This window comes from Barbatula barbatula (genome assembly GCF_947034865.1).
Source record: "Barbatula barbatula genome assembly, chromosome: 21".
Lineage (NCBI taxonomy): Eukaryota > Metazoa > Chordata > Actinopteri > Cypriniformes > Nemacheilidae > Barbatula > Barbatula barbatula.
The window spans coordinates 18,698,013-18,722,376 of NC_136784.1; the positions used below are offsets into that span (position 1 = coordinate 18,698,013).

Here is a 24,364-nt window from a genome sequence, read left to right on the forward strand (position 1 = left end):
TATATACTAGAATATACTAGAGTTAATTTCATCCACTGGTTAAATGGAATGAAACAGTGGCTGGAAATAACATCCTAGAAATGGTTTGGATTTTATGAAGGCTGGTCATTATAGACCCATCCCGTGCTGAATTTTATGTTTTGCATACGAAAAATTAATGTGCCATACAGAAATAATTTCTAAAATGTGCTGGGTTGTTTTTGACACATGCCGAGTAAATATTGGACAGAACAGTGTGTTTTGTCCAATATTTACCAAAAACAACCCAGCGCTGTTGTTGATGATGACTGTCTGACACTGTAGACAGTCTATGTTCTGCAGGTCTTTAAGCAAAATAAACATTCTTTAACACTAAGCAATTTGTTCTACATGTATTTTTACTTGGCAACAACATTCACAAATTAAAATGAAAAGGAATTAAAAAAGCAAGTAATTACACACTCTTCCAGACATAGCAAGTGCTTATATGTAGCTTTATGTACATTTACTATCCATACGTAATAACATTTACTCAAATAATTACTTTACTTCCAGATGCAGATATGCGTTAACTGCAGCTCTGCCATTTGACTAATACATTCAGCATTTAAGCATCACAAGGCAGGTGAACAAGTTTAAGAAAATAAGAATAATTTTGCATAAATAGAATAAAGAGTAATTTTGGGAACATTAAAATTGTATGCACTGACACCGTGTCCACACCAGACAGAATTATGATAGAATTATGTCCTAACCAGTCATGACAATAATGTGAATATATTAGAAATGTTTTTTTTTACGTTGCAGCGTGGCTCAGGAACTCGTTTAGTTTTATGCAAAACAAACCATAGTTGAATGTCCCTAAACCTGTCCAAAACATACAGAGAGCACCAACCACAATCGATCTATCAAGGAGATTTTTGTTCATTTAAGCCGCCTCAAATTGATTAGTCAAGTACCACAAAATAAGCATTGCGGTGTTGTAGCTGTAATCAGGTGTAGACATACGCCGACATCCACCCTTACAAACCTATACAAGAGATAAGCTATAATTTACTCTATATTAGAAATGTTTACTTTTTTAAATGTTGCGTCTGGTGTGGACAGGGTGAAATCCATTTTTTTAATGATGAAAGCACATTTACCCACAAATTCTCAAAAATTAACATAAAAATACATTCTCATTGCTGTAATGAAATTCATCTCGTCATATTAAAGGTCTAATGAAAAACATTCTTTATGGACGCAATGGATATTTTGTTATCAAACAGCAAATTTTACCGTGATGTAAATACAATTAAATATACAGTATGTTTGCATTGAAGGTGTGTGTGTGTGTGTTTAAAACTTGCTGTGCATGTGTTCACTACCCACTAGATGGGTTAAATGCAGAGGTCACATTTCGGGTATGGGTCACCATATCTGACATATAGATCACTTTCACTTCACATAGTCATTTTTGAGAAATTCTGTTGGACTTTAAAATGAACACCCAAACAAACTATTTTATGAACATTTACATGACCGTTATGTGAAAAATTTTGTTTAACCAGAGAGAAAACTAAGTGAATACACACAACCCCTATAACACTCGTAGCAAATCAGCAATATGTAAATGCATATGATGGAGGAGAGGGAGTCAGAAATTGTTCATTACTTGGAAGGCAGAGCAATGAAGACAACGTTGTGTTTGTAAGGGTATTGATTTTAAATAACTTTTTAAATGTGATTACACTTCATGAAAATGATGTCACAATGTAAGAGTGCTTAATCTTCCTGAACAGGCCACTGTTGTGGTTAGCATAGTGTGTGGTAAAATATGACAATTTAATGACAATTATGGCTCGATTAGCGTATAAAGAGGTCAGTGCCCGGGGTTGCAAGAAAGAGGGTTCACGTTAAAAAACCTTAAGGCTGTCAATAAGTTTTTACCCTTAACTGCTAAAATATTCCCTTATGTTCTATTATATGCATTGCAACAAAGTCTTTAAGTTACTTTTTTGGTTAAACTTTATTTTAAGGGACACAAATTCATCATTAACTACTGGCTTATAAGCATGCATATTGGCTGTATATTAGTATGTATAAAGCACATATTAATGCTTTATTCTGCTTTATTTTAAACTACCTTACAAGCAGTAATTTGAAGTTTATTGAGACAAAAGTCGTAAATAAATAGTTAATAGTGAGAATTTGTCTCTATTCGAAAGTGTGACCCTTTTTAATCTTAACCAATTCAGGGACCAATACAGTTCCCTTAAGTCTCAAATGCAATGCATTATATCATGTTCACTGAAATGGATAAAGTTATGACACAGGGAGGGGACGCGCAGGCACGATGCGACATGACAACCTGCTTTTTCTTAATATGTTGGTCGTACCGAGTGGCATCAAGTGTGGACAAAATGTAAAATGATAATGGTTCGAATGCATTTCTAATGCCTTTTTTCGTGTCGCATCGCGCCGGTTATGTAGACACGGTGTCAAACTATATATTTATCGTCTTTAGTTTTTCCTGTACTGTTAATATTGTCCACAAATCAAATGTTTTAGTAGTTTTATGGTTCATTAAAGTCAATGGTATGCATGTATTATAGCATAACAATGGCAACCGCTTCTTGCTTGCCGTGTTTTGAAACTATCGTGGAATGCTAAGTATAAACACTGACAGTTAAGACCTTTGTTGCAACACTTTTAAAGAAATCCCTCCCGTTAGGGATTTCCCCCTCAGGAAAATCCTCACCTAAGGGATTTCATGCAACCGGGCAGAGACTGTTTATTATTCTCATTCTCAGCATTTGATCGTAATTTTCAGTTGCTTCAAAATATCTTCTGGACAGTGCATGCTAATACACATCATACAGAAATATTTGAACAGAAGAAAACAATTATGTCTACCTAAAAAACAAACCCCAGTGACTACATGTGGAATCACAGCTTCGAAGAGTATATTTCAAAAATTAAGATATAAAGTAGAAGATGGTTTATGGACGGTTTGGAATGGAACTTATTTTCACTTGGAAAGGAGTTTCTCAAGCCTGTATGCTGCTGGTAAGTAAAGGTGTGTCAGGTGTGACCGGCACACCTGTTTCCTGGAAACTGGCAGAGTAAGCTGTGGAGAAATAAAACTAAGATGAAGCCAAACAATAACCATAAAAATGGTTAAAAATTGTACTTGAGCTATTTCAAATTTCTGATACCAAATGCGTGTTATTTTGATCATCATTTTCAATCTGACTTTGTGTGGCAGACAATGGCAATACACAACTTTAGCATGCCAACATCAAGCAAATAGATAGGAGGGGCAAACCCAAATGATGAGGAAAAGAACGACATTCAAATTCAGAGGAGTGTAACCAATCAGATGGTCTATAGACAAGAGAGCATTGTTTGTGACAAAACAATGATTTGTGTGTGTTATATCACAAACCCCTTGGAGTAACAAACGAGAAAGAATCTGCCTCATTCTTCCAGAGGAGAGACGGGCTCTCAATAGCCTGTAATATTTTTATGCAAAACAAACCATAGGTGAATGTCACTAAGATTGTCTAAAACGGACAGGTGACATCACTCCATCAAGAGAATAATTAGAGACTGCACTTTGTATGAAAGCAAAAATGTTGTTAAATTTGTCCCATCATGTTGCAATTCTTCTTATAGCCTACTTATTTATGGTTTATTTAAGCACTCAGTGATACCTACTAACGTTTACTTAATGGCTGCCATATATCTTTCATCATGCTACTTGTTCAGACCACATATGTGAACTTTTCACTCCCCAAACAGACCTACGGGAGCATGCAGAACATTGGGTGCGGCAAACACTATCGACCAATCGAGGATGAATTTTTTTTGTCCATTTAAGCCGCCCTGAATATATCAGTGGAAGAACCACAAAATTACCATTGCAGTGTAAACATATGCAGACATCCGCCCTAATACATCTAGACATGAGATATATCTCGACGCCACCGCAGTGGCTGCAGTGTAAAAATCTGTGTAAACGGTTCAAACCAAATGCCAAGGCAAACTTACCCTGCTTACTATTGTTGCGTAACTTCCTGGCCTCAATATCATCCGATCTCTCCAGTGAAATTTGCAGCTCTAAGAAGAGAATGAAAATATGTTTTGATAAATCTTTGTTAACCAAGCAACATCGTGTTCTGTGTCAGGTGCCCTGCCTGAAGTAATTTTTTGTTTGACACTTTGAAACCAAAACACGTAAACCCAGAAAAATCTGAAACAGAATCCAAAAGAAAGAAACACTTAATTTACTCACCATCATGTTAAGTCATTAAATATGTACGGCTTTCTATGTTTTCAACACTTTTAATATATTTAAGGCTGAATGTCTACACTGCTTTTTTTCAATTTAACGTATCTGCATGGGAAAGGATGCTGTTGAACTGCATGAAAATGTAGGAAATGCAGAGTCCACAGAGACACAAGTCTGTCCAATGTTTTAAAACCGCCAAAGTACAGTACCCTCAACGTACACCAAACCCACACTATCTTGAATACCGCTTCAGGGCTAAGTGTATCCAATCATGAATCATGTTCTGGATATAAATCCTGAGACTTTTTGCCCTTTTCTCGCAAGATGTTGCTGAAAGGTGTGAGTTATACACTATTACTTTTAAGGTTAGCTCTTTATTCATTCTATGTTGGGCTAACATGTGTTTTTCTTTTTTGGTACACCTGCTTTAATACAATACAAATAAAGCGCTATGACAATAGATCTGACTTGCCTGTATAATTATATAACTATTACGTATAATTTCATAGTAAATCGTAAAGTGTTCCACATTTTATTGGTAAAACTGCTTTTTATCACATGTGTCCCATCGGGTTAGAAATACTACATGCTCACTTGGGATCTTCACGCCCATTAGAACACTTGGGCCAAAAACAGGAAATACGTCATGAAAGTAGTCAAGTGCAAAGACCGCAAGTGGGGGTATATGGACGTAGCCGAAGAAATTTACTAACCCACTGGAATCATGTGTATTACTTTTATGATGGATAACTTTTATGAGGAACTTCAAAAGGGACCAATATATGGGTGTAAAACGTAAAGTTTTGTGGTTGACTTAAAAAGAAGGTCATGTACATCGACGAGAGTAGATTCTTATTTTTTTAGGGATATTTTTGGGGTCCTTATGCCATTATTGGTATAGTACAGTGGAGAGGTGAAAGAAAAGGAAAGCATGGGGTGTAGAAAGGGGAGCGGGACCGGCAAAGTACCGTCGAGACAAGATTCGAACTCGGGTCACCGTGAGGGCACTTTCACTATATGTCGGCACACTACATTTTACACTATTACCGCCGCCGACTCGAGTGAGTAAATTCTGTCAAATGTAGCATTAGACCTCCAATGCATCAAAAAGAATAGCTAAGACATTTTGAATAATATCTCCATTTGTATTTCGCTGAAGACAAAAAGCCAAAGAATTGGAACTCACTCCCATCACTTATGGAATTGAAGCTGCTGTTTCTTTTACTGTTCCAGGTTTCATTGCCGCTGTCTCGCTGCGGTTCCTTTCTGATCTGCGGCTTTTTCTTCATCTTACGTGTACTGATGCGAATGATCTCACGCACCAGCCTGCACTCAGCCTCCTGCTCCTCCATTTTGTGCTCCTGCACGATTTCAGAGATCAGCTGACTGATCTCCCGCGAACGCCGCAGGAACATAGAGTCCGAGGTGCATTTAGCAAGCTCATTGATCTCAAACTCAGAGAAGACCTCCATAAGTTTCTGTGTGATGAGAATGTCCACATTCTCAGCCTCACCACCATCCATGAAGTCTTCCGGTAAGTTTCTGAAGTAGATTGAACGGTCCACCTCAATTTTGGAACTGAGAAAGACATTCTCCTCTACTTCATTAATAATTGAGGTGTCCACCTGTACGCCACCGATACGGACGTCAGGATAAAAGTGACTGTTAACTTCTGCAGAGTCTGAAGGGTCGTCCTCATGTGTGTTGACAGCTGAGCTGTCGCCTGAAATCAGACAAGGCAAACGCTGGCACACGCGATACAGTCCACATGTCAATACACTACAAAAGAGTTTCCTGCAGCTAGTCACAGATGCGCAAGGCACACACATACACATCTGTGACACAGGCTCTTTTTTGGCAGGAAGAAAGCGGACAGACTCCGGCCTGGTGGTGTTACCATTGGCATCCTTGTGATTGACATGGTGATACAATCTAGGGGGCTGGATCTCAAATTCCACTGGGTCAACAGAACGTTCTTGGTATGGACCTTCCTCAATGGGAGCACTGACATAGGATGAGTTGTTCTCCATATGGTCAACCCTCAGCCCAGACTGACCTATGGCGACTGCTTTTACAATTACTGTCCGGGGCCTGAAGCCTCAGGGTCTGTAAAAGAAAGAGAAAACTGGGAGTGAAATATAGTTTTTCTTTATACTCTGGATCTGCCGCAATCCCAAAATTAATAGTTATTCTGGATTTGCACAAGGGGTGTAAACCAACCAGTTTTGTGTTTGTTTTCAGTAGAAGATAGCGAAAGTAAAACTACCCAGACAAAAGAAAATATTTTGCTTTGCTAAATAGAAGGGGCCTGGGGCAAGGGCTTCATTGGTGTGCAAAAGCCCTTTGCACTACCTATTAATGTTTTATGTCTACAAAACAAGGGACATGCAACTTACAACGTCATATTTGAAGTTATTTACACTATTTTTATATTATTAAATGTATCATTTGTACAACTTTTTAACATTTTACAAACGCATCCAGCTAAATAAAACCTTAGATTCGTGACAGAGAATTTGAATAGCAGTTTCCAGCATGTTAACAGCGCCAAAATATATCTGAAGCAAGCACATAGTATTTACACATTCAGAAAGGCTACAACGTTAAAAACGCCGTTTCCACTCGACATTTTAGACAATAAGCGGAACTAGATTACCGTATAGGAAATTTCAACTACGATTGAGATTAAAGAAAATTAAAAGTGCGTTTATTGTTGGACTTTACTCACAACATATGGAGGAAATGTCGCAGTCTGACGGGTTCACTCTTCTTCCGGAAGTCGTTTAACCAAGATTTCACTGTTATTCCAATAAAATGCGATTTATTCGTCAAAGTCTCTTTTACAAAATGAAAAAGCCAATAAGAACGAGTGATCCGGCAGCCGTTTGATCTTCATTCTCGTCGCCCTGCTGCCAAAATGAAAACTTGGAAATTCACCTGAGTCAACAGGTGAGGACACGGTCAGCGATGACGTCACTCACAAAGTCTGCCAATAAACTCATTGTTCTTTAATTATATCCGAAGACACGAGACACGCGGGCATAAAGCCATTTTATCTACAACAAGAATAAACTTTTTTTATATACATTTAACTTGACTATAATGTACAACGCCCGCAGCCTTTAAGTAGATGTAACCGACAGATGGCGCAATTGGCCTTCGTCAACGATGATTTCACGCAGAGCCGTCGAAAAACAGAGTTGAGACACTTTTTGTTGCTTCTTTTGCCAAGTGAATGTTAAACGGACACCTTAAAGCCATACAATTGCGGGTTTTAACCTGTAGAGTTTACACAGGCTCTGGTTGATGTCCTTAGGGCAACATAATGTTGACCCTGGGACATTTAAATCAACCAATCAGATTTCAGAAATACATTTACGGATTTAAAGTTTAATCTTCCAACCAGGAAAAGGTGCCTCTCTAGACCATTGTGTTCCAGTTATCATTTCACTCTGATTCTATAGGGGTATGTTATGGTTGGGTTTAGGTTTCATTTAGAAAACGTTACAAAATATGTTGCCTGATGATCACTTCAGAACGGAATGCAGGGAGTGAGCTCGCCGCCACATGGTTCATTGGGCTCTCAATAGTAAACGGTGTCTGTTTTCTATTGTTAAACTCAATGTCTAGATGTTCAACTATGTCAAGACATTCATTAAAAGTAGTTTATTAATAAATTGATGTGAGATGCGCAAAAAAGAAAAACCAACAAGGCAACCAATTGCGGTTAGGAAGACCTTTTATTACATCCCTCACACAGGGAGGGGGTAGATTACACTTTCATTTTACGAGCAATCTTCACAGAAAATCGTTCAACCACACAAGTTATTTTTATTAAGGAAAACACTTTAGTTTGAGAACATCCTGAAAATACATCTCAGCGAAGTTAGCAGCGAATGTGTTTGGGAAACACAGAAATGAATTGTTTCAGTGCAATGTTTGGAACTATGGAGCCCTCCGCGACAAGTTACTTCCAGGCCACTCTTCCAACTGATGTCTTTAGGAGTGTCGTAACTGATTTTCAACAGCTCTGGTATCACAATGTTGAATTGTCGCGCTACTTCCATATATATGCAGGCATGTTTTGCATTAAATATCTTAACATGTTACATTTTCCAAAAGTGCATATTATAGCCTTCAAGAAATAAACGAGCTTGACAAACCAAGGTCTAAAAGTGTGGGACAAATTCTTACAGACAACTAGCAAAATTCTAAGAGCTAGAATCAAGTTAAAGCACAGTTCTTTGGAACATTACTGCAAATTATTGGAAAGTCTGCTATGGGTAGTTTAGTTAAGGTATATCAGTTTTAGGAGGGACAGTATAACAATTGAAAAGATCAAGCAAAAATTCAATTAAATCACACCTTGTGGCAATCATTTAAGTTCACTATCATTTATAGGGTGGTTTTTGGCTATGCATATAAAATACAAAAACCCTCAAAAATGAGATTCCACATGAAACTCCACACATGATATACTTTACTCAAATAAATTCACTTCAATCCACCAAATACCATACTGTCTGGCCTGAAACAGCAAGCATTGCTGAAAGTTAATGTTAGAGCCTGTTAAAAGCACTAATTTAAACAAAATGTCTGACATATTAAGAGGGCTTTGCATGTGAACTTAGTTTTAAACTGAAAAACTGCAATAAAGCTCAACAGTGTTGACCCCCACCCCACAGCAATGCTTAAACACAAGACATACAGTAATGATGAGACAACACCGCATAGAAGACTACTGTCTGAAACGTTTAGCTGCATACTGCAGTTTAATACAATGTAGGGAAAAGCAGACATGCGTGAGAATAAATAAATACACTTCTGTTCCATTTAAAACATGCTGACGTTCACAAGTACTAAACGTTGTGGCATAGCAGACATCACACGTACTAAACATGTTGTTGCATAGCAGACATCACACATTTAAGTAGCTTTTAAAAACACAACAGGATTCAAATGTCCTTCACATTAGCGATGAAGATAATGAATCTGCAGTAGTATGGTTAATTAACATGAAATATCCTTTTTTTAAAAGAGTGGTGCGTTACATAGCACAGATATAAATTGCCAGGACAGTTCTTTGTGTCCTCAATTTAAATGATCATGGAACAGCAGCGCACGGGATCAGTCACAGCCTCCCAGAGTCCTCGCAGAGACCGGAGCTTGATGACTATCAGCTTCCCCAGACAAACCAAATCATGGCTACAAGAATTTAAAAGGCTATTAATAGTGGTTCACTGGCATCATGCATGCTTTTAGTAGGCCATTTTCAGAATTGAAAACTAAATTTCTGCACTTTGTATTCTTTATAAGAAATTTTTTATATGCCTGGAATATCTGGTTAATCTATATTGCAGTTGCCACCTAGCCTACTGTACAGCTATGTGGACCACTAAACTCCAATGCAACCTTGAGCTTAAATTTTTTGCATGAACAAGTTAAGGAAACGGCAAGCTAATATGCCATTTTCAACAAGTTATAAATATCGTGAACCACTCATATGCCATGCATTGTTTGGAGACAAGACATATGGTTGCAAGCATTTACAGTTATCAAAGTGATATCAATTCACAGCGATCTGGGCAACAACATACACCAGTTGTACTTACTTTATAGCAGGCGTTGGGAACTGCTGCTAGATGTCATGTATTTCACTCCTTGAAATGGGCCCTGTTGACCAACACCCGACAGGTGATTTCGGGTCACATCACATCCAGGGGTAGCGGAATCCACTCCCTGAGCTTGGTTTTGCGATGCTGTCCAAAAAAGAACAGCCGTTTTTTTATTGAAAGACAAAAACATGCAATTAGAGTTAGCTGTGTTATTTTTTATCATACCTGGTCTATAGCTGCTGGAAATAGCAGAAAGCCTTCTGATAACACCTTTGCCAAACATATCTGGAATGGTGATTATGTCATGTACATTTTGACCTTGCCCCTGACCTAGGTCTCTTGAAGGCAAAACGCTCTGTAGAGCACCACTGTTGGCAGTCAAAGTACCAACATCTTTACCAGAAGCCCATTGGTTCTGAGGGTTACCAAAGCTGCTTTTGGGCCATTTATTAAGCCTTACACGTACTGCATTGATTTCATCCGAGTCAGCAACGGAGGGTTTAGTAGCACTGAATCTTGTTTCGCTTAAAACATTTGGGGGTGCCAACCCTGGTTTGTGTGAAGTCCCCATAAAAGAGGAGAAGACTTTAGAACCACTCTGGGGTGGGCTGGCATAAGTGCCAGTGGTTGGCCGGATATTTCTGGAATTTAGGTAAGCGTCATAAGATTGGTATTGAAGAGCAGTCCGAGTGGATGGAAATGTTGCCCTATGCTCTGCAGAGATAGCATTTGGTTTTGAAGGAACTTGTAGCTTAATGGAGTGCATTCGGTTTCGGACATTAGCAGGACTTGACATCATACGAATCTCCCCAGAACTGGCAATTGAGGATTTTCCCACATTATGCAGAGTATTGTACATTTTCTGAAATTTTCTAAGGTGCTGGAAATCATCACGAGACTCAGAGTGAGGGACTGATTTGCCTCCATCAGCACTTTCATCATCTCTACAGTCACTTCCAGACCGCTTTGGGGGCTTAGGGCCAGCACTGTTTTGTCTCATTGAATTGTAAAGTGGTGCATTCCATAACTTACTATGTCGGTCACCAACTTTCAAGGTCTGACTGGATTGATGGGTCACATATTGATTGAAGTCAACATTACTGGCAGATCTAAGTGGTTTAACAGAATTTGGAAGTGTACTCCCAAGACCTTGAGAACTTCCATGACCCTGTAACATGACAATTGGCCCAGAGCTAACAACCGAAGGCTTGGCCTCTGGATGTGCAAGCCCACCATGAGTGGGTTTTCTAGGCTTATTCTTTGAATGCAAAGCTGCTCCGATTAGGATTGGACCAAACGTGCTACCGGCTGCTATATGGCTTCTTTGAGAAGTGCCACGGGGTTTTGAAAATTGCCTGAAGATGGAATTGGATGGGGCCTGCTTCAGGTCTCCTACAAGTGCACCTACGGAAACTTGAGGCTTAAACATTACATGGTCATATGCATGTTTAGGGGCCTGCACTGCAAAGATCTTGCTAGATCCAGCAGTTCTGGATTTAAGGGCCTCATAACTAGATTCATCTTTAGAGGGTTTGAAGGTCTTAAAGCCAAGTACTTTTGGGGTTTCCATCAAGGTGGCTCTACCCTGAGATGAAGTATAAGCCAGCTGGCTAACAGGCTGGACATTTTTGAAGACATCAGTAGCTGCATTAGACTCATATTGAGAGGAGTGTTGACCAAAACCTAACAAATTATAGGTTGGAACGGATGCAAAGGGCTTAATCATATTGTCGCGATTGTCACGTTCCGTGCGAGTTTGGCAATCTTTTAAATCTGATTTTACACTTGATCCCACAAACCGTCTCTCTTTTTGATAACTATCATAATGTCCATGGTTGTCTTGAGTGTTGGGTAGGTCAATAAAATGTCCAACTTGTTTCACCTCAGAACCCATCTCTGGGAAAGTACGTGCTGGAACACTTTGCGTATTAGTGGTTGGCATGTTCCCTATTTTAAAACAAAAACATTTATTATTGAAGACAAAAAGCATGATACAAATATCAATCACATGTCGGTTTAAAGATTGGCGGCTTACCATCATAACTCCCCAAACAACTTACAAAAGCAGGAAACAAGGCAAAGACAAATCTGCAAAATAAAAAAGTAAAGCCATTTAACATCTCCCAAAAACATGATAAATTAAGCTAAAACTAATTTGTGCACACCGCAGACAAAATCCAGAGCACATTTTGGAAAGGTCACCCAAAACAGCCTAGAAACAAATTAGCTGATAGCTAATTAGCAACCCACATCAGGACTCTTTTATAGATTGCACTCTTCAATATAAACCAATCAGTGAACAGAAAACTAGTTTGCACCTGTTAACAATTATTACTTTGGCTATGCCGGGAAAGGCTATTTTGCAGAAGCATTTGCTGTGGAAGGAGTTGCAGTTTCTCTGTGTGCATAGAGGCTAATTCACACTGATTCAACTAATGTGTAAAACCCCCATTGGTGTTTACTGGATCAATGTCAACAAGAATGTAGAATGTTGGTGTTTGTTGGATCAGATCAAAAATTTTAATCAAACCCAAATCATGCACATTTCTTTCTTCGTAATTGCATTTAACTGAATATAAAGACATTTGCTGACAAATTTGGATTAAATATCCATTGTTTATTAATTTTACCCTTTAATTTCTGAACACTGCCTCCTATGAATTTATCAGAATGATTTTAACAGGAAATACACAAATGTGCTATTCTGTCCCAAAAAAATACAAAGAATAGTAGAAGTTTCCTTCTACAACAAGATTATGTTTGAAAACATAGTGGGGTGGGATTTTATAAACAAATGAAAGCGTTGTTGATGTTTGGGAAATAGTCTTGCTCTTGACACGACTGAACTACTACATTGTAGAAGGCAAATGCAGAGACTAAAAAAATGCAGCTAAAACAGTAATGTTTACACATATACGTTGTAGATAAACTGAATATGTGTGAGGGACGTGTGAGCAATTCGGCGAGGTTTGATCAGCTTTAATGAAGAGATGTGAATACCAAAGCAATCAGCAAGCGCGTCCTGTGTGTTCTTAATCTTTATTTTTCGTCCACACATCGCCCCTACTGGTTATTTACCTGCTGGGAATGTGGCTGACAAGTGACTTTTTTTCTCATAAATTCCTCATGTGTGGTATTAATATGATTATATTACTGCCCCGATCAACATCACATGTTTGATATTTATGGCCCTTGATCATGCTGTCTCCGACGGGACACCCGCAATAGCCAACGACACAAAACCAGCTTCAAATGGATGTTGCATGCTTTTACTGTATATCTGAAAAATGACAGCCACAACTGAAAAATCAATAAAGCTCCATATTTGTTTCTCTTCTAAAGTTACATTTGATCATGTGTGTTTCTGTGATCTGGTGACCAATGTTAAATGTCAGTAATTCACCATCATGCCCTTTCCATGGGATAAATAGCCAAGCAGCTTAAAAGTCAAAAAGTCTACTTAAACATTTAGTGTGTCTATAAGTAAGTTCAGGGAGCGTAAAAATGATTAGCAAAAATTGTGAATTTATTTTGATGATTTTCTTAAACATGGCTTGCATCAACCTCAGGCACAAACATGTACCTTAAACAGGTATGATGGCCATTACTGCAGCCTAACGCATAACCCACTCTAATAGTTGCACTTGCGCATGCATAGCTCTGACAATTTCTCATTCCCACCCATGCACATTAGATAGATGGAGATCATTAGTGTCATTCTCCCACTGTCAGCAGGATGGAGAAGCATCCGTCTGTCTCCAGCTTCTCCAAACGATGGGAAGATCTGTCACGCTGGCCTACTTTTCCTTGGCATGTCATTTCATCCTATATATTGTCCTTCATTATTCCCCCAACCATAGTGCGGCCAGAATGTTGGAACTGAGTAATGTATTACTTTTGAACAGCAACCCACATATTCACATAAGCACATTCACATACACTCTGCTGTCATTAGGGGAAAGGTTATTATTTAGATGTATGAAAATCTTAATGGAATACCCTAAAAGAATGCCTGATTTGAAAGCAGTGTGTAGACCCCAGTGTCCTGGACCCCATCACTCGTTTTAACTGCAAAAATAATTACCTGTTTTTAAACAGTTTCCTGAGCATTCGCCACAGCTGTCTTTGGTCAGGGTAGTCCCGCCCCAAACCTATGCCAGTGGTTAAGGCAAAGTTCATGATCAAGTATTGTTTTGATAGGACCACAGTATGACTAGTATCAAAGAAAATCATCAGCCATACAAAAAAGGTGAAGAATGATGTAGCATGGAAACAATAAAAATACCTAAAATGGATTATTCTTATAGTCACGAGTGTCATTATACTGAAAATGTAGACTCCATCATATCTGGGGACTGCTGAAGCTTTTGTTTCGGTAAGCGTTATGGAGGAATTTTCAAGAATACACCGCCACACATGGCAAACTCCGTCGTCAGCAGAATATCCTCAGCAAGCAGCATACAGGAGAGTGTCCGTTTGTGAGGGATAGTGTGAATCTATTCATCATTACGCGTATGGATTCTTAGTACGGCAGCTAAACATTGTTTTCCCATCAATTCAGCTTACACTTTGCACCATGTCACTATATATAATAAATAGAAAGAGTTTAAATGAGTAAAAATGCAAACATTACAAAGTAACATTTAGGACAACAACAACAAGGCACAGTGGTGGGCGATGTTATCTGTCAAGGGGTGGCGGACAGAGAACCCAAACACAGACAGCGATGTTCCTAGCAAGAAATCTTGATTAACAAAAAACCCACGATGGGGCAAACATGAAAATAGATTCATATTCAGATTCAGATTCAGATTCAGATTCAGATTCAGATTCAGATTCAGATTCAGATTCAGATTCAGATTCAGATTCAGATTCAGATTCAGATTCAGATTCAGATTCAGATTCAGATTAGCATATTTAAGTTGTTTTAAAAATATACTACATACTAAAACATACTAAAACCTGTGAGCAAAAGTTCTAAAGTGTCGCTTTAAAGTCACTGTGTAATTTAAAATGATAATATTAATTCTCTAACACAGCATTGCAGTGATTATTATAATAATGTACATCATTATTTTTGTAAAACTCATTTGCAGTTGTAATCTTTACTCAAAACCACAAAGCTCAACTCCACCTCTAAACAACAACTCTTCTCTTTGTGACGCAATGCCTGAAAAAGAGGTAGGACTATACTGACTGTCCAATGGGTACCAGTGGTGTATCAGGCCAACTTACAACAATCCAATCAAGAGGAGGTTGACATGAAGTCCCGCCCTACTTTTCTTCAAATTTAAGAAGCCGGATGTACGTTATGGCACGGCAAAAGACAATAACAACTTCCGTTTCATAGTTACTTTTAACAATGAAATGTTACTTCATTGCATTTCATTTCTATGTGCACTACACAAAATATGCCCAGTGCCGAAACCTTACTTGCATGCTTGTACACCACTCAGAAGTGTGCATTGCTAAGCAGAACACTACACAAAAGCATTATTTTTTATGTTACATTACGTGTGTTTGTTGGTGAGCCATTCATTGATCTTAGTTATTCTTTCATTCATCTCACTGACTTGATGGTGCACTGACATCAGAAGCTGCTATGAGTCAGAAGTGAGCCAGATGGTCTCTTCCCTGGAATGATCTGCCCTTTGACTTCTAGGACGTTCTCCATATCTTAGCCAATCCTGTGGAGACTTCACTGGCTTCACACTTAGAACCCCCTCCTGCTCAGGCATCTGGCCATCTTGAATAATGTAGCCTACGTAAAAACAATACCTTTTGTCATGGGCTTAATGCTCGGTTGTAAGAAAAGGTCTGGTTACCAAGATAAAGAAATTCTTATATCTAGGATCTTTCGGTAAAACCATCCCACATCTCTTTGCCTTATTAAACTACATTAGTTATACTGGACCTCTGTCTTTAGGTCACGCGTGCATTTATTATAGCAGATGTTGGCAGGAGTCATCTTTCTGTATTAGCAGTCATATAAAAGCAGCTGTTGCATGTGCAACATGTACATTTGAGGCCAAAAGTAATGTAAAACTTGGAAAATGTATATCTTTACATTTCATTCAAATGTATTATTAAAGATAATGGAGTGTAAACTGAAGCTCAGCGTTGAGATAGACATACAGAACAAAAAAAACATTAATAGATTGAATGTTATGTTGGAGGGCCCTTCATACTTTATCATGTGAAATAGATATCTGGCTACAGAGTCACATCAAATGCTTATAGTTAAGTCATAGGGATAATAATGGACAAGCACAGTTATCTTGCTCCAGAACAGAGCTTTTCTACCCCTTATTTCCTCCCAAGAGTAACTCGCTTGAGATAGAACAATTTTCTTAATGAAAGTGGATTGGGCAAGGATTTACATATAGACATTTCAAATTTGAGTTGTCAAAAGATACAAAACTGGAGGAAAAATAAAAATGTCTATATTTGTCACAATCCCAAAAATGGCATTGTTCTCTTTGAGAACATGACAAGAACTACACAACTTGAAGTTGTTCCAAACCTTGATGGTTGGGCACACCAACAGACAGCGAGACAACACAAGAAACAAAACCCACATAACAGCACCCACAGCTGGGTAAAGGGGTAGGGGAACCCCAGAGGAATTATATAATTTCTGTCTCTAGTACATTAAGGTTACACACTATGAATACATTCATAGATGAACAGCTTTGCTGTGTCTTTTGTTGTCTGGGTTGTGAGTGGCATTGTCGTACTGTTGGAGTTGAGGTCAGCGAGTTCTACATGCATTTGTTTTCAATTTGGGTCCCACTTTTAATTTTGCCCATTTGTTTGCGTGAGAGGCCATGAAAATGTCAAACTGGTTGGAAGCAATAGTTGTGATCTACTGACTTTTAGCATAGCACATTATGAAACTTGTTAAAAACAAGTCATATTTCAACCAAAAATCTAAAGAAATAAACAATCTTTTTATGAGCATTAAGATTTTAGGAAATTTTTGGTTATTTTCATGACACCTCTATTCAGCTACTGTCAATGTTGCAATGCAATAACAGTTCCGTTCATTCACTGTAGTTAAATTTTTTTAATTTCTTTGCACATCTTTGTAGTTATGACACTTTTGTAAAAAAATTGTCTTAACACAATACATGATAGAAATAATATGAATAATGCAACAGAAGTCTTGATTGTTCTGAACAAGTTTTCTTAAGTGTGATTTGTTGGGCAAAAAGATAAGAAAAACATCCAAATTAAAGATGAATTTGACTGATAGCATTACTTTTTCATTCTTAAATAATTAAGTAGATATTGGTATAATATTGTAAATTATTTTGGCCACAATAACTATATTTACATCTGAATATGCGACACCTAGTCAAATGTATTTATGTTTTTATCACATTTCAATTTTTATTGTGAGGGTGTTCTGGGTGGTCAGGAGAGCCCACATTTATGCCTCTATGATATTCTGGCCCCATAATGCCTCCTTTCTTAATCAGTTTTATCATTCACCAATCAAAAAAATCTGTCAGATACCTGCTATAAGAAAATAATTCGTTCGTACAGGGTTTAATACATTGAGTAAAGGATTCAAACAAACCCTTAACTTTTATTGATCAAACAAAAAGCCCAAATGAGGTGTGCTAAAATAAAAGGGTAATGAAATTTGAGGCAGGATTGAGGTTAAAAGAGAAAGCCAGTAAGATAAACCTCTCTTCAGAAACTTAGCTGCCAATTCCTGTTGTCATGTTGATGACCGTTGTGGGTTTGTCTTAAATGTATTCAGTCCCCAAGAGATGTGAGGTTAATTTTTGAAAGCATATTTTCTGAAAGCTATTAAATGCTCCATAATGCCGCCCAACCAGCAAACATTATAACTCTGTCAAATAAAATGACAAAAGAGCAAGCATTTGTCAGTACAATTCCTAAAGCACTTTGGGTTTAATAGGAAAAGCGCACAGCACGGCCACCAAGAAAAAATAATAATATAAAAGAGAACAAACAAGTAACAAGTTTAAAAACAAGTGGGTCTCATGAACAGCAAGCGGTCATTTGAACTTGAATGCCTTTGTTGTAGTTAAACGGACAGTATGCTTGAAAGTTTGTCTTTCCTGTAGGCTTGCTGTGAGGCAGAGAAGAGATTACATTAATCTTCAGTGACGTTCTCTGGCACAGTGGTGTCCGACACAATGATGCTAGGTACATATAATTTTTTTATGTCTTGAGGCCTAAGGACGACCATAAATTCGTAACTAATAGGGCACATTTGTTTTTGGATTTTAACAAGCCCATCATGCTCCATTGCACAGGGACCTGTTGAAAACACTAGGTACTTACCCGTCAGTTTCTCTGTTCTCATTTTCCATGTTCACCATCATCATTGATACTAACATGTGTGCAACAAAGTTTGACGATACATTTGACATTTACATTTAGCAGACGCTTTTTTCCAAAGCAACTTACAGATGAGGAAACATTTGTAAGGTACAGAGTTTGAGCTGTGCCATGACCACCAATAATTTTTTACAATAGAATAGAAATTGTGTTGTTCTTATGTGACTTTTGCCCAGTTTCACAGTCTTAAGGCATAGTCCCTGACTAAATTGAATGTTTGAGCTGTCTTAACTGAAAATAACTCGCTCTAAACATCAAAAAATGTGTCAGTGCCGTCACTCGTATATTTGTTAACCTATGACATACTAATATCAACAGTGAAAATACTTGATGTCCTCAAAGTACTCACAATTTAACCATACACAGTAAACTTCAGAGTACATATACAGTACTGCTTGCATTGAAAGTCGCTTGGCTTAGTTTTTTTATTTGGTAGCACAGCATAATGTCAATCCAAGGCATAAAATCAGAAAAGCAGACCATCAAGGTATTTTTTACCCATTGCTTCTTGAATATGAGGATTCGGACATGCAATCATTATGCATATTATTGTAGAGGAGTAGGCATATTCTGAAACGGGGATGAAGTTTGGATGCCACAGCTGCTAGTTCACATGTTTTCTCTTTTACAGTGAGATATTGTAAAATCATGTTAAAGCTTCCAATGTTTACATCTTGTGTTGCACTCCCGCTTTTTCACCATTACGCCACAAGCATTTTTGACAGAGCTTATATTTAGCCTGAAAACTTAAAATAAGGAGAGGTGGTAAATAATTTATATTGCAAAGTGAAAAAAAAAGCTGTACCGTTAACATGGGACAAAACTCCAGAAAATAAGAAATTGCTGAAAGAAACCACAAGGATTTCCTCTCAAGCCACATACATCATTTCAATTGTTAAATTCTACTAATCTTTATTTATTAGCATGCAACAAAAATTCTGCTCTGAAGAAAATTGATGACTTTGACATTGAAAATTGATGCATGACAGATCCATTGAAGTATGTTGCTTTCCACTGGAGTGGATACCTGATAAATTAAGGAGTAAACATTTTGCTTTTGGCATTTTATTTACAAGCTTTCCATGCCTCCTTCGTGGTAAAGGTTAATCTGACTATTAATGAATTATACTAGTGTTATAGTGCTATAAAACACAATGGAAGACAGTCTAAATGCTCTCTTAACAAATATCCTACCAAGCAATTAATCAGGTATGTTTTTATTATTACAAGCAGAGTTTTTTTACTATGGCAAATTGTACATTTTGCCAAACCTCTGCAGTATAAAACCATGGTCTTGAGCACCAGACACAACCAAAGTCGACAACACAAAGACTTTTCGTTCTCATACATTTGAAAGCAAGACTCAAAAAGAGCAAACAGAGTCGCCTTCTGCACAACGGCCCCAGTTTCATCTGTATCTTATCACTGTAAAGTCCTTTAAACAGAAAAAGCTGGGGAACATATGAGGAACTGAGCCAGGCTGAGTCTTCAAAGAGCTAGCAGCCTCTCTGCAGTCTCTAAGAAGGAGGGGTCTCGCTCTGCGGCCCTCTTGAGGGCTGGTTCTCATCATCCTGACAATAAAAATGAACGGAATAAAAACAAAGCAAACCGTCTCTCCTGAATGAAAAAGCGCCAGATATTTCAGCAAACTGACGCTCTTTTTTTTCCAAAAGACTCTCCTTCTAGAGCTTGGAGGAGGTTATCCTCATGCTGGAATGCTTTTGGAGAGAAAATCCGGCACATTCTTCTCAGACTCCCTGTGGCTAGAAGGACAGAGAGGACCATAGAAGGCTGCTAAGTCTGTCCAACTCTAGAACTTCATATGCTTCCATAAAGACAGGGCTGCACAAGCATGCAATACAACAGTTCCCAGAACTTCACAAACACTATAGTATAAATGTACATCGAAGTGGCCCCTCTTTGAAGCTGGTCAGCCCCCTAAATCTTATAAACAAGGCACTTAAGTTGAACCAAAAAGGTTGTGGGCCACATTCCAAGACAATAGAGAGCGGTGGGGGTTTTGTTGGTGGTAGTCGGGCTTATTTTATGGCATCTCCCCTTTATTGGGCTAATCATCAAGTATCCAATAATAATTGAAGAGCAAACGCCTCCCGGGGACAAATCTGAATTTGAGGGGGAGGTGTGCTTGTTATGAAGGCCCAAACAAGACTTAACAGGCAGTACATGCTTTGCACGAAAATGCGACAAAGTATATATGGGACTATTAAAATACGTCTACATGCCTGGAACATAAGTGTACATATTCCACATATATATGCAATAGAAAGCAAGTTTGTGTCATGAGCTTGGTTTGGGAAAAGCTTCACACATCAGCTGTTGTGGAGATCTGTGAGAGCCTAGGATCAGAGTCAATCTCATATCGGTAATGATACCCTTCCCAAACCTCTCGGCAGGCATCACGCATTTCATAGATCCGTTTCTTAATACCTTTGCGGTTCAGGTAGAGCACAAAAAGAAACATGAGACCAACAAATCCCAGTACGATACCCAGGAACACATAAGAAGTTTGCAATGCCAGATTGTCGGTCTCTCCAGCCCGGTGACAACCCAACTCCAGCTCGCCCACCATCAGCAGCGATGTGTTCTGCAGTTCCGTGGGGAAAACACAAGCAAGGCGCTCTGCATCCACTACATGTGCATGTGAGGCGTTCAGCCATGCAGCAAATGGCTCGATGTCGCAAATGCAAGTAAATGGGTTTTCTGCCAAGTGAATTCTCACCATACGCAAGTGTTCGAGCTCTTTAAGAGCCTCGTCGCGCAAGGTTCTAAGAGCATTATGCGTTAGATCAAGTTCCTGAAGATGATCCAACCCTGTGAAAGTCCCGTTATGGATAGCCACTATGGAGTTGTTTGTGAGCTGAAGACGTTGCAAGCTGACAAGATGGGAAAAGATGCCAGGGGGCAAGTAGACAAGGCCATTACTGGAAAGGTCCAGCACTAGCAGATCACCCAAGCTGCTCCAGCAAAGGGAGGTGGCTAAATCTATGACAGAAGAGTGGTTGTAGAGAGCCCGACTGAGGTTGAGCTCCCTCAGCATGCTGCTCTGGACAGTGAATGCCTCAGGATGGATGAGGGCCAGCTGGTTGTTGCTTAGGTCCAGCGATCTGAGGCTTTGCATGCTAGAAAATGTGTGAGATTTTACCTCTGAGATCCTGAAAACAAACACATGAAAAAAATAATTGGTGATATAGAATGTCTCTTTTATCTCATTTCAAAATAAAATGCAGGAATGCATCTTCTATCTATAAGCTTCCAAAAACCAGAAAAACTGAGAAAGCCCTTCACAAGATTTGAAAAAGTTTTGATCTCCATTCACCATGTCCTCATATTTTCATAACAATACTTCCACTCAACATATTTGGCGTAAACTATGCTAATTGTTTGCAAGCACACAAATTTAACTGAGGTAGTTTTACATAAATGGGAATATAACATGAAGTAAAGCAAATGGGATTACCTGTTATTAGATAGCGACAAATTTGTCACATTATCCAGTCCCTGGAAGGACTCCGGCCCAATATGACTGATGAGGTTACCAGTTATAAAGAGGTTTCTCGTGTATCCCGGGATGCCAGTCGGTATGTCCCGCAGATCTTTAGAAACACATTTGACCGTCAGCGCGGCTTCCGAACATTCGCACCCGGACGGACACGGCGATGCCCCCGCGAAACGCACGGCGCACAGCAACCCAAAGACAACCGCAAAGAGTCCAGAGCAAATCATGGTTAAAAAACTCTGAAAGGTATCGCGTAGATCTCACGGAACAACGCCACTTTTAATTCATCTCCCTTATTTAGCTGCTGTAATAGTTCGGGGTTCGTGTATCTCCAAAGTGTCTTTCCAACAACCCGGCGCGTTCTTCAGCCCTGTCGCTGTGCGCCTGACTTCTTTGCATCACAGAAACTCCATGTGTGGGAGGCAGACACTTTATTTCAATGAGAATAGGAGGTGCTCGGCGTAGGGCGTTTGATCCGCTCCTCAAACAATGAAACAGAACCATTCCGGCTCTTAACAATCAGTTGGGAGGAGCCAGGACTAGCACCTCTCCCCTCCTCTCTGGATCACTATAGACTTCACACTTATAGACCGATCTCGGCATAATACAGATCTTCAGCTCATCGCGATGATGAATAGGCTCAATTAAAAGTGATTAAAGCCCATCATGATTAAGACCACCCGAATCAGATTTAGTTGACTTTTATTTCAACACTAATGTTTTAATGTGATTATGCGATTTCTTTCACTCTCATAAAACAAGTTTCAGAATGTTTTGCTATAAAAACAAATTACAATCTGTATAATCCTTTATGCCAGAATAGTGATAATGATGACTTTGTAGTGTTCTATGGAAGAGTAAACAGTAGCTACTATGTATTTGTAGGTCAGAGTTTGAAACATTTATCATACATCCCACGGCCTTTGAACTCGGCGGGGGTCTGTAGAAGTGTTGGGGACAATAAACATTGAATTCAACACGTCGCTCTTTTGCCGGTCCAGAGGGATTAAAGGTTTCCAGGGCAACCCTTCAAAGAAGCGCGCGAAAATAAATGAAGACACAATGGCACAAACATTTTTTGACCAGACTTGATATGCCACGTCTAAATAAGATGTAGAATCATATTCCCTTTTCTGGCAAGATGAAAACGTTTATTACATACAATCCTCCCAATAAAGAAAAAAAACTTGGCTTTATTTAAATCAATATTTTATTGATATCAATAATCAACATTGAATACATTCATAAACGATGTTGTTATTGGCAGATTCAGTCTGGTAACTGATTCATACACAAATGCATATTAAGATGATTTTGTGTTTTCATTGATATTTGATGGATGAATTTAGCCTTTAGCTAAACATCGACATGGTGGAGTTTTTATTAACGGGTCAAAAGAAGGAAACTTAAAATAAAGTGGATGGGTAAATACTAATCATTTTAACAGATGTAGCGTACATGTTTTTAGTTCAAGACAGATGATGCAGTTAGTCTCTTATATTGCAGTAGTTATTATTTGGATGCAAGTCAGGGTAAACAAGAAAAAAGTAAGTTTTCACAAATCTTTTCCTCTGTTGTTAAATGTGCTCTAACAATATTAATGGTTGGACATGCAACACATTCTGCCTCATCAAAGTCAACCACACGTGAAAGAGAGCATACACTGCATCTATTCAAGATGGTGTCAGTCCCTTAGAAGGCAAAATACACCATTACAAAGATGGTTTTAAAACTTGCTATCAAGATATGCACTTACAAATGTTTGATTATTAACAAGAGCTAAAGAAAAAAAGAACTAACAATGCCAACTGTTAAATACAACCAGGAGGATCAGACTTTCTTAATAAACGCATGCATGCAGTTTACAGAGGTGAACGCGTTAACAAGCCAAAATAAGAAAGAACGCACTAGTTTATAAACAATAATCTATAATAATGGAACTGGAAATAATATTAAAAACGATGACAATTTGTTTGCAATTCCGTGACGTCAACGTAATGAATTTGATTATAGCATTTAACCATTTTTATTGTAAACACTACGAAAAGTTTAAAACGGGCAGAAATGAGAAGTCTCCTATTAAAAGTGGATTCTAATATGCATAATACATAAATAACTTCCCTCACTAAACTACAAAATAAGATAATGCCTTAAAATAGGGATTATTTTAGGTTGTACCCTCCCTCCTCAACTACATCAACCAGTTAAACTCTAACAACGGTCTCATAACTTTGTTATAATCCGATAATCCATTTATTACAACCTGGCATGGCTGGCTATAATGTTTATTGAAAAAGCAGTTATTGCAAATCATATTGACTGGTACAATAATTTTAATACATCACTTGGACTCTTTTCTCATGGCAAGTGGAATCACACTTTTGGGATTTACTTTGTAAGAACTGGCTGGATTTAAATGACATGTAAAGAGTAATGTGAGAATATAAATATCAATAATATACCATGCATACCAATATTTTCTCTCAAGCTAGCTCGTGGCATACTGGTGTAGTTTCGAAACAGCTGTTTCTTTGTATATATCATACCAAATAAAATCCACCAGGGAACTAATAAATATTTTACAATACATGTGGAATGTTA

General features: G+C 38.4%; 3 protein-coding genes across 3 annotated transcripts; all 3 read right to left on the minus strand.

Annotated features, from left to right (window-relative positions):
- Positions 1-361: 361 nt before the first annotated feature.
- On the minus strand, positions 362-7,281 carry kdf1b (keratinocyte differentiation factor 1b). The gene is made up of 4 exons (XM_079485352.1): positions 6,984-7,281; positions 5,442-6,361; positions 4,015-4,083; positions 362-3,091 (listed from the first exon to the last, which is right to left on the minus strand). The coding sequence occupies exons 2-4, from the start codon at positions 6,283-6,285 to the stop codon at positions 3,012-3,014; spliced, it is 993 nt and encodes a 330-aa protein (XP_079341478.1). The 5' UTR covers positions 6,286-6,361; positions 6,984-7,281; the 3' UTR covers positions 362-3,011.
- A 697-nt stretch (positions 7,282-7,978) lies between these two features.
- Positions 7,979-12,174, minus strand: LOC306910423 (uncharacterized protein). The gene is made up of 5 exons (XM_079484998.1): positions 12,036-12,174; positions 11,906-11,958; positions 10,096-11,817; positions 9,868-10,014; positions 7,979-9,460 (listed from the first exon to the last, which is right to left on the minus strand). The coding sequence occupies exons 1-4, from the start codon at positions 12,056-12,058 to the stop codon at positions 9,869-9,871; spliced, it is 1,944 nt and encodes a 647-aa protein (XP_079341124.1). The 5' UTR covers positions 12,059-12,174; the 3' UTR covers positions 7,979-9,460; position 9,868.
- Positions 12,175-18,652: 6,478 nt separating this feature from the next.
- tpbg1b (trophoblast glycoprotein 1b) lies at positions 18,653-22,180 on the minus strand. The gene is made up of 2 exons (XM_079485554.1): positions 21,725-22,180; positions 18,653-21,419 (listed from the first exon to the last, which is right to left on the minus strand). Exons 1-2 carry the CDS (start codon positions 21,988-21,990, stop codon positions 20,570-20,572), a joined length of 1,116 nt encoding a protein of 371 aa, XP_079341680.1. The 5' UTR covers positions 21,991-22,180; the 3' UTR covers positions 18,653-20,569.
- Positions 22,181-24,364: the final 2,184 nt, after the last annotated feature.

Coding starts and splice junctions, on each gene's coding strand:
- kdf1b (XM_079485352.1), bottom strand. CDS start 6,285: ATGGAGAACAACTCATCCTATGTCAGTGCTCCCATTGAGGAAGGTCCA. Junction 4,084..5,441: donor CAATTCCATAAGTGATGGGA/GTGAGTTCCAAT, acceptor TTCTCTTCTTAG/AGCTGCAAATTTCACTGGAG. Junction 3,092..4,014: donor ACGCAACAATAGTAAGCAGG/GTAAGTTTGCCT, acceptor ATTTCTCCACAG/CTTACTCTGCCAGTTTCCAG.
- LOC306910423 (XM_079484998.1), bottom strand. CDS start 12,058: ATGTGCTCTGGATTTTGTCTGCG. Junction 11,818..11,905: donor TTGTTTGGGGAGTTATGATG/GTAAGCCGCCAA, acceptor GTTTTAAAATAG/GGAACATGCCAACCACTAAT. Junction 10,015..10,095: donor TTCCAGCAGCTATAGACCAG/GTATGATAAAAA, acceptor TTTTTTGGACAG/CATCGCAAAACCAAGCTCAG.
- tpbg1b (XM_079485554.1), bottom strand. CDS start 21,990: ATGATTTGCTCTGGACTCTTTGCGGTTGTCTTTGGGTTGCTGTGCGCC. Junction 21,420..21,724: donor TTGTCGCTATCTAATAACAG/GTAATCCCATTT, acceptor GTTTGTTTTCAG/GATCTCAGAGGTAAAATCTC.